Source organism: Micromys minutus, assembly GCF_963924665.1.
Source record: "Micromys minutus genome assembly, chromosome: 3".
Classification (NCBI taxonomy): Eukaryota; Metazoa; Chordata; class Mammalia; order Rodentia; family Muridae; genus Micromys; species Micromys minutus.
In genome coordinates, this window is record NC_137972.1 from 92,765,977 (window position 1) to 92,776,096 (window position 10,120).

The following is a 10,120-nucleotide window of genomic DNA, read 5'->3' on the forward strand; positions in this document are numbered from 1 at the left end:
CTGTCTCCAGAAGAAAGGCCTTCGTTTGTTTTACACTGTGTCCTGGATGAGTTGGTCAGTTTGCTATTTACAGCAGTTTTCTTGCAGGTAAAGCAGAAACATGTCTTTAGAGCCTACTTCAACACAGTTAAGAGAGTATGTGCGCAGAAGAAGCCTGTAGTAGGTGTTAGGGTCCTGTCCTGTAGTAAGTGTTAGAGTCCTGTCCTGTAGTAGGTGTTAGAGTCCTGTCCTGTAGTAGGTGTTAGAGTCCTGTCCTGTAGTAGGTGTTGGAGTCCTGTCCTGTAGTAAGTGTCAGAGTCCTGTCCTGTAGTAGGTGTCAGAGTCCTGTCCTGTAGTAGGTGTTAGAGTCCTGTCCTGTAGTAGATGTTAGAGTCCTGTCCTGTAGTAAGTGTTAGAGTCCTGTCCAGTAGTAGGCGTTAGAGTCCTGTCCTGTAGTAGGTGTTAGAGTCCTGTCCTGTAGTAGGTGTTAGAGTCCTGACCTGTAGTAAGTGTCAGAGTCCTGTCCTGTAGTAAGTGTTAGAGTCCTGTCCTGTAGTTGTTAGAGTCCTGTCCTGTAGTAGGTGCTAGAGTCCTGTCCTGTAGTAAGTGTTAGAGTCCTGTCCTGTAGTAAGTGTCAGAGTCCTGCCTTGTAGTAAGCATTAAAGTCCTGGGACATGAGCCCAGTGCCCAGCACCCAACCCATGTCCCTTCCCAACCACCTAGAACTCCAGCTCCACAGGGGAGGGGGGGCGGTTGAGGGGGTAGCAGTTCTGGTTATACTCACACAGAGACACACAATTATAAATAAATCTTTAAAAGAAAAAGTCACTTACAAGAAAATATGTCCAGCCAAACCCTACTTAACTGGGCGCTTTACAGCCAGTCTGCACTGAGCTCTCCCTACCGGTGCTCCCTACTGCACCCCTTATCTCAGAGATTGACATGTGTCTTGTCTTGTTACCGAATCATTCTTGACCAGAAGTGCTTCCCCTTGGCAGAGCCTGGAACAGCGGAAAGCACAGCTGAGCTCTGTCATCAACACCAGGCATGAACTGGTGTTGCCAAGAGCCTAACTGGACCGTTCCATGACTACAGGTTCTTTTTTATTCATTTTATTTGTCTTTTTAAAAGATAGTTTATATATTCATTTACATCTCTGGTTCCCTGGTTCCCCCCCTCCCATTCACTCTCCCCCACTTCTATGAGGATGCTACCCCTCCCACCCAACCCACCTCAACACCCTAGCATGTCCCCTACACTGGGGAGATGAACCTTCACAGGATCAAGGGCTTCTCCTCCTATTGATATCCGACAATGCCATCCTCAGCTACAAATGCAGCTGGAGCCATTGGTCCCCCAATGTGTACTCTTTGGAGGGTGGTTTATTCCCTGGGAGCTCTGGGGTGTCTGGTTGGTTGATATTGTTTTTCTTCCTGTGGAGTTGCAACCCCCTTCAGCTCCTTCAGTCCTTTCTCCAACCCCTCCATTGGTGTTCCTGTGCTCAGTCCAATGATGCTGTGAGCAGCCGCATCTGTATTGGTCAGGCTCTAGCAGAGCCTCTCGGGAGGCATCCACAACAGGCTTCTGTCAACAAGCACAGTAATAGTGACTGGGTTTCGTGGCTGCATATGGGATGGAGCATTAGGTGGGGCAGTCTCTGGCTTTTCCTTCAGTCTCTGCTCAGCTCTTTGTCCCTGTATCTCCTTTAAACAGGAGCAATTCTGGGTTAAAATTTTGAGAAGGGTGGGTGGCCCCATCCCCCAACTGGGGGCCTTTCTAACCTCTGGACATGGTCTCTACAGGTTCTCCCTCCCCTTTGTTGGGTGTTTCAGCTAATTTCATTCCTGTTGGGTCCTGGGAACTTCTTTCTTGCTTTCCTGGCATCTGGGACTTTCTGGTGGCTAATACCCAGTTCCCCATCCCCCATTGCTACACACCACTGTTTAAACTCTCGACCCTCTGTATATCATTCCTGTCTCTTCTCATATCTAATCCCGCCCCCCTTTCCCTGTCCTTTCTTCCTCCAAGTCCCTCTCACCCTCTACCTTCAGTGAGTATTTTGTTCTCCCTTCTAAGAAGGAATGAAGCATTTTAGTCTTCCTTATACTTGAGCTTTATATGGTCTGTGAATTGTATCTTGAGTAATCCAAGCTTTTGGGCTAATATCCACTCATCAGTGAGTACATATACCATCTATATTCATTTGAGACTGGGTTACCTCACTCAGCATGATATTTTTTAGTTCCATCCATTTGCCTAGGAATTTTATGAAGTCGTTGTTTCTAATAGCTGAGTAGTACTCCATTGTGTAAATGTAACACATTTTCCTTATCCATTCCTCTGTTGAAGGACATCTGGGTTCTTTCCAGCTTCTGGCTATTATAAATAAGGCTTCTATGAACATGGTCGAGCATGTGTCTCTGTTATATGTTAGAGCACCTTTTGGGTACATACCCAGGAGTGGAATAGCTGGGTTCTCAGGTCTATGTCCAATTTTCTGAGGAACCCCCAGACTGATTTTCAGAGTGTACCAGCTTGCAATCCTACCAAAAGTAGAGGAGTATTCCTCTTTCTCCCACACTTTCGCCAGCATCTGCTGTCACCTGAGTTTTTGATCTTAGCTATTCTGACTGGTGTGAGGTGGAATCTCACAGTTGTTTTAATTTGCATTTCCCTGATGACTAAGGATGTTGAACATTTCTTTAGGTGCTTCTCTGCCATTTGATATTCCTCAGTTGAGAATTATGTGTTTAGCTCTATCCCACATTTTTAAATAGGGTTATTTGTTTCTCTGGTGTCTAACTTCTTGAGTTCTTTTTACATATTAGATATTATCCCTCTAACGGATGTAGGATTGGTAAAGAGCTTTTCCTAATCTGCTGGCTGCTGTTTTGTCCTGTTGACAGTGTCCTTTGCCTTACAGAAGCTTTGCAATTTCATGAGGTCGCATTTGTTGATTCTTGATCTTAGAGCACCAGCCATTGGTGTTCTGTTCAGAAAAATGTCCTCTGTGCCCATGTGTTCGAGGCTCTTCTCCACTTTTCTATTAGTTTTGAGTGTATCTGGTTTTATGTGGAAATCCTTGATCCACTTGGACTTGATTGAGCTTTGTACAAGGAGATAAGAATGGATCAATTTGCATTTTTCTACATGCTGACTACCAATTGAATCAGCCCCAATTTTTGAAAATGCTTCTTCCCACTAGATGGTTTTAGCTTTTTTGTTAAAGATTAAATGACCATAGGTGTGTGGGTTCATTTCTGGGTCTTGGATTCTATTCCACTCATCTCCCTGCCTGTCTCTGTACCAATATCATGCAGGTTTTATCACAATTGATCTGTAATACAGGTTAAGGTCAGGGATAGTGAGTCCTAGAGAAGTTCTTTTATTGTATAGGATAGTTTTCCCTATCCTGGGTTTTTTACTATTCCAAATGAATTTGTAAATTGCTCTTTCTAACTCTATGAAGAATTGAGTTGGAATTTTCATGGGGATTGCATTGAATCTGTAGATTGCTTTCAGCAAGATGACCATTTTTACTATATTAAACCTGCCAATCCATGAGCATGGGAGATTTTTACATCTTTTGAGATCTTCTTTGATTTCTTTCTTCAGAGATTTGAAGTTCTTGTCATACAGATCTTTGACTTGCTTGGTTAGAGTTACACCAAGGTATTTTAATTTATTCGTGACTATTGGGAAGGGTGTCATTTCCCTAATTTCAGCCTGTTTGTCCTTTGAATAGAGGAAGGCTACTGATTTGTTTGAGTTAATTTTATAACCAGCCACTTTGCTGAAGTTGTTGGTCAGGTTTAGGAGTTCTCTGGTGGAATTTTTGGGGTCACTTAGTATACTATCATATCATCTGAAAATAGGGATATTTTGACTTCTTCCTTTCTAATTATATTCCTTTGTCCTCTTTTTGTTGTCTAATTGCTCTGGCTAGGACTTCAAGTACTGTATTGAATAGGTAGGGAGAAAGTGGACAGCCTTCTCTAGTCCCTAGTTTTAGTGGGATTGCTTCAACTTTCTCTTTATTTAGTTTGATCTTGGCTACTGGTTTGCTGTATATTGCTTTTACTATATTTAGCTATGGGCCTTGAATTCCTGATGTTTCCAAGACTTTTATCATGAACAGACTAATTTTTTAAAGATTTATTTACTTATTATATATATATATATATATATATATATATATATATATATATATATATATATACTGTAGCTGTCTTCAGACACACCAGAAGAGAGCATCAGATCTCATTACAGATGATTGTGAGCCACCATGTAGATGCTGGGATTTGAGCTCAGAACCTCTGAAGAGCAGTCTTAACTGCTGAGCCATCTCTCCAGCTCTACTATTTTGTCTGTTTGTTTTGGTACTAGGATTAAGCCCAGGCTTTGTGAATACTGAGCATGGCCCCACCATTGAGCCCTACCATTGAGCCCCACCATTGAGCCCCACCATTGAGCCCCAACACTGAGCCCCACCATTGACCCCACCCCAGCAGAGAGAGTTCAGGTGACTCTAAGAAGGCTGATCACCCAGAGGTGGCACTTCCCAGAGGAACAAAGCATCAACTGCTTCAAGAGGCCCATGTATGGGCTAAGGCCGGAAGTCAAGGGTCCCCAGATGACAGGGATCCTGCCAGGACTGGACTTCACGTATTTCCTTTCAGTCCAGTTAAGACTTCACAAGAAAGATCCCGTTGGACACATTTGCAAGTCACACAGCCCTTGTGTGTGTGTGTGTGTGTGTGTGTGTGTGTAAATGTAAATACTGATCTATGCCTAAAGAAATCAGAGCATTTGATCCCCTGGAGCTGGAGTTACAGTCAGGAACTGCTTGACACGGTTGCAGGAACTGAACTCAGGTCCTCTGCAACAACAGCAGGCGTTCCGACTTCTGAGCAGTCTGCCTTGTTTGATTTCTATAGGGAATGAGACAGGTTGGGGTTTTCCTTAAGGGTCAGGTATACACTCTGTGTCCAAAGCGCGCGCGCACACACACACACACACCATGTATTCTTGCAACTTTTCCCGAAAAACACTGAGAGCAGCGTCTTACCTCATCTTTGTCAACTAGTGTGCTGGGGTCTGCCCGGGGTTTGTCTTTGAAAGAGTACGAGGCTGTCTGCTTCTTCAAGAGCTCCAGGAAGTCAGGAGGTCTGTACTGCGGGAGGTCAGTTAGGACCGGACCATTTCTCAGCACAAGTGGGATCTTTTTCCTCCCTTCATTTTTAAAATTGTAGGTTGTTCTCACTGGATTTAATAGAGCTTCTTCAATGAAAGTCTTCAAGTGATAAGTCCCAGGTATTGGTGTATTCTGTGGAGAATCAACATTGGTGGTAAGATCTGTGCAGACCTGTGACTTCCCCTAAGGCATTGTCCTTGAAGGGTCATTTCTAACTTTAAAAAATTTTTAGCAACTTTAACAAATACTCTTAATTTATTATGAATATGATATTTATTATGAGTATGTGAACTTGTTTGTTTTAATTTTGTTTTGACACAGGGTCTCACTATATAGCCCTGGCTGGCCTTGAATTTATAGAAATTTACCTACCTCTGCCTCCCAAGTACTAAACTAAAGGTGTGATTGGTGTTTTACTTGAATGTATCAAAGAAAAAAGACCACATTTTATATATCTACCTTGTGTATATGGACTGGGATCTGGCATGTATGCGCGTAAGGGTCAGAGAGGGTAAAGTCAAGTTTTGCCTTCTCCCAAGGGGGGCCTGGGGACTGAACTCAGGACCTCAGCCTTAGTGGCAGGTACCTTTATCCACTTAATATTCTCTCTAGCCTGAAGTTCCCTTGTTGAAAGATAAGGAGTATCTGGTTGTAGTTCTGTGGCACAGCTTGCAGGCTAGTGGGTGAGTACAGAACCCAGTGCCTTCGCTAGTGGGTGAGTACAGAACCCAGTGCCTTCGCTAGTGGGTGAGTACAGAACCCAGTGCCTTCGCTAGTGGGTGAGTACAGAACCCAGTGCCTTCGCTAGCTGGTACAACGTTCCTAAGGAACCTCAAGAGTGGGATAAAATATGGCACAGCATATGACCAAGAAGGGGTTTGGGACCAGACCATGGCCACAGCGGGACTGAATGGCCAGAGCTGAAGTTTTAGCACCTGAAGTTCTCTGGTTATCTTTCCAGTGAGCCCTAAGCCCGTGTCTTTTGTTAAAATTAGTTTGACTGAAATTTGCCTCTATTTTTGAAGCATTTTGATAGCTAATGTCTGTGATACAAACATGTCCTTTTAAGAGACTGAATGGCCACTCTTTCCTCTGCTGCTAACTTATCGTTATGTGCCTTATACACTGACCGTCCTTTCTGGCTAGTCTTAAGTCAACTTGACACAAGCTAGAGTTATCTGAAAGGAGGGAACCTGAACTGAGGAAATAAGATCCGACTGGAGGGCATTTTCTCAATTAGTGAGTGATTAGGCCCAGCCCACTGTGGGCGGTGTCATCCCTGGTGGTCCTGGGTTCTTTAAGAAAGCAGGTTGAGCAAGCCGCGAGGAGCAGGTCAGTAAGCAGCCCCCTCATGGCCTCTGCATCAGCTCCTGCCTCCAGGTTCCTGCCCATTGAGTTCCGGCCCTGCCTTCCCCCAGTGATGGATGTGGTGTTTCATCAGAGCAATAGTGACCCTGACTAGGATGTCATGTTAACAAACTGGCTTCTCTGTGACAAAACCAGAAGCCAAACCCTTTTTCCACAGAGAATGTGACTAAGATCCTAGGTTGGGTAGGTTGGACGTACGTTGGCCTTAGCTAGCCACTCTGTTAGCACCTGGATCCCTAGATCTGTCTCCTCTCTAAACTCTCACATTCAAGACTTACCACTGACTTCCTATTCATACGCTAATCCTAGAATGACATGTAGAAATGTAACGTGTATGTATAGCTGAACAGACATGGATTTCTCACCGCTGAGTCTTACTGACTGACTGAAAAGGCAAGACTGACTAAAATCTTAATGGGAAGAAAAAGTGTTGAACTGGAAAGAGTGCAGGTCAACAGCTGTTTGGGTGAGCCTCCACCATCCTCTTGGAAGATCACATACCGTTACTGTGAGCCTCCACCATCCTTCTCTCTCAAGACCTGAAGTCTTCTGGGCTTGTTTCTAGGAGCAAACACAAAATCTGTTTATTTGCTTAGAAGGCGATCTCTTGAAATCATTTACCTGAGGAAAATAAACAGCCCATACCAAACCAACTAGCTATCGTTAAAATGAAGGAAAGCTACATGCTTTGTACCCATATGACTTCTTTACATTGTTAGGATATTAAGAGGTTTTCAGTATCTAAAAATCCTTTTGGTGACATTAAAGAAATATCTCTCCTTCACAGTGATGTTGTAAGAACATGAGGTACTGTTAGGCTATGACTCCAATGCCCTGGGCAAGTTGCTCAGCTAACCCTTCTGCATTATGCTTGCTCACAGAAGTATAAAAATAAATGCTAGCTGGAAATAGAGGTGTGGTGGTGCACACCTTTAATCTGGGAGACAGGCAGGTGGATCTCTGTGAGTTCCAGGCCAGCCTGGTCTACACAGTGAACTCCAGACCACCCAGGGAGCCATATGGTGAGATCCTCCTGTCTGGAGAGAGGGGCAGGACACACGCCCAGGGCCACATTTATTAAGTCGTTGCTTGATAAATGTTAGGTTTTATGTTTAACATCTCATCTGTCAAGATAAGAAACAGATGCCCTGGATATGCCTCAGTTTCCAGTGGGTTTCTTGTCTCTGCAGTAAGCACTCCATATAAACTTACGATGAGTCTGAGTTCGCTTCAGCCCCACTATCCACAGAACTTGGATCTTTTGCTCTTCCTTGGTGCTGTTACAGATCATGAAAACATCAAACTCTACTTAAGCAAGAATCCCCAAAATCATAAATGGTAAAAATGGAGTCTTCTAGCTCATCAGCTCCACGAGTTCTACAGTGCCATTGTCAACTACGTATTTCTCTAAACTGCAAAAGAATTTCCCTGGTTTGACATACCATGCTATACATCCAAGCCAACCTCTTCCCACCCAGCACATTCTTTTATTAGATTCCTGTTGATTTTTTTAGTTGCTCATTCTGCAGTCAGATAGAAAATGTTCTTAGGCAGGTCAAAACAGGTTTCCCAAGCTCACTCCAAAGCAGAGAAGGGAGTATGTAGGAGTGGGGACAGGTAACAGGGCCAGTCCCGAACCAGACAAATGATTTCTAACCCAGACATCCATTTTAGATTCGTTTCGAAGGAGAGATAAATGGTGGGCATCTCTTGTCCGATTTTATTTTTTTTAAGTACTGAAGTAGGAGGCAGGGCAGACAGAGCATCTCTGGTAGAATTGCAAACTGTTCATTCTTTAGCAGAAAAGGATGGAATCTAATCGCTCTATTGACGCTAGTAATTGTGGCGGGAGGTGGGGTGGAGGTGAAGAGAGGAGGGAAGTGTCAGGAGAAAATAAATCAAATCACAATCAAATGAAACAAAGAGTCCGGCAGCTACAGGCTACGTAAAACCCTCAGCAAGAAGGCTAAGCAGCTCACAAGCCTGAAGTAGGGGTGCGGCTCTGTGAGCCGAGGCTGCAGGGCCACAAGGGGCAGGCTGCCCTACCGAAACCGTGAGGAACGGCTCCCTATGTCCCAGGTCTTCTCTTGGTACTGTAGTGGGGGATATGACAACGGCTGGATCGTCCATTGCGACCTTCTCTTTCCACAGACACGCACTGGCAGCCGGTTGCTAGGAACCTGGGCGACCCGCTGATTCGGAGCCGGCGCATGTGAAAGCCCCGCGCCCACGCAGGGTCCTGAAGGTCATCTCCAGTGGTGGGGGCAGGGAAGCCAGGCACGGGGGGGGGGCGGGGGGGGGGCAGCGAAACTGACTCAGTGGGCATTCTTTGCGATGGTTGTGAGTGTAAGTCACAAAATACAGGGGACTGTGAAGTTGCCCCAGTTCTTGGGTGTGTATAGACAGGCTTACCCATACCTGTTGGCATCCCACAACTACCATTCCCTCACAAATCACTATCAACCCCACATCTTAGAAAGAGAAACCGGTAGCATAGTCTAGGCTAGCCCCTTAGTTACATCAGACCACCCATCTCTTCTACAGGCCCTCTGCCCACTGACTGGAGCTTCTCAAACTAGAAAGATTTTTTAAAACAATTTTTTGAAGATGTATTTTATTTTAATTTTTGTATGTATGAGCACTGTCGTGGTCTTCAGACACACCAGAAGAGGGCACCAGATCTCATTACAGACGGTTGGGAGCCACCACGTGGGTGCTGGGAATTGAACTCAGGACCTCTGGAAGAACAGTCAGTGCTCTAACCACTGAGCCATCTCTCCAGTCACCTTTCTTTCTTTCTAAGGATTTATTTACTTTATGTATAAGTGCTCTATCTACATGCACACCTGCATGCCAAAAGAGGGATCTTAAAGCTAAATATGCTACTGGTTTCTTTCTCTTAACAGATGGTTGTGAGCCACCATGTGGTTGCTGGGGACTGAACTCAGGACCTCTGGAAGAACAGTCAGTGCCTTACTGCTGAGCCATCTCTCCAGCCACAAATTTTTAAACAGTTTTTCAACCTTAATCCCATCTGCAGTATACCTACTGTACAATACACCTCAGGCAACCCCTGAGGCAGCTCTGCAAAGCTCTGGAGAATGAGGACAGCTTTCTTAGACAATGACACCATCACAAAGGGAAGCCCAAGACTTTAAACTCAGCTCTGGCCAGCTCCAAAGCATCACTGACCTCAACAGTGTGAGGTTTCAGTTTCTGACTGCCAACTTTCAAGAGTGAGTAGACACTATTGTTTCTTCCACCTTTGTTCCCTAAAACCATCTAATTCCTGAGAAAAGGCTTCAGAGCTGCTCTTCCAGAGGACTAGGGTTAGGTTCCCAGCACCCACACGGTGGCTCACACACAGCAATCCAGTGACTCCAACCAGGAGATCAATGCTTTGACCCTTGCAGGCACAAGGAACACACATAACCACAAGCAAAACACTCATAATGTAAACTGAAAATATTCTTAGGGCCAGGAGAGCTCTGGAGGGAAAAAAACTTTCTGGGGTTGCTAAGCCTGATGACCTTGAGTTTGATAACCCTAGGACCCACATGGGATGAGCAGAGACTTTCA

The 10,120-nt window shown here is 44.8% G+C and overlaps 1 protein-coding gene across 1 annotated transcript in view; it reads right to left on the reverse strand.

The window, feature by feature from the left end:
* The window catches only part of STPG4 (sperm-tail PG-rich repeat containing 4), a gene marked incomplete at its 5' end in the record, with an annotated part of 32,484 nt that extends 23,813 nt beyond the window's left edge, over nt 1-8,671 (reverse strand). Inside the window, 3 exons of the mRNA XM_080913824.1 lie at nt 5,048-5,305; nt 7,043-7,102; nt 8,588-8,671. Coding sequence (XP_080769950.1) covers nt 5,048-5,305; nt 7,043-7,102; nt 8,588-8,671 — 402 coding nt within the window. The remainder of the gene's footprint in view (nt 1-5,047; nt 5,306-7,042; nt 7,103-8,587) is intronic.
* Between the last annotated feature and the right edge of the window lie 1,449 nt (nt 8,672-10,120).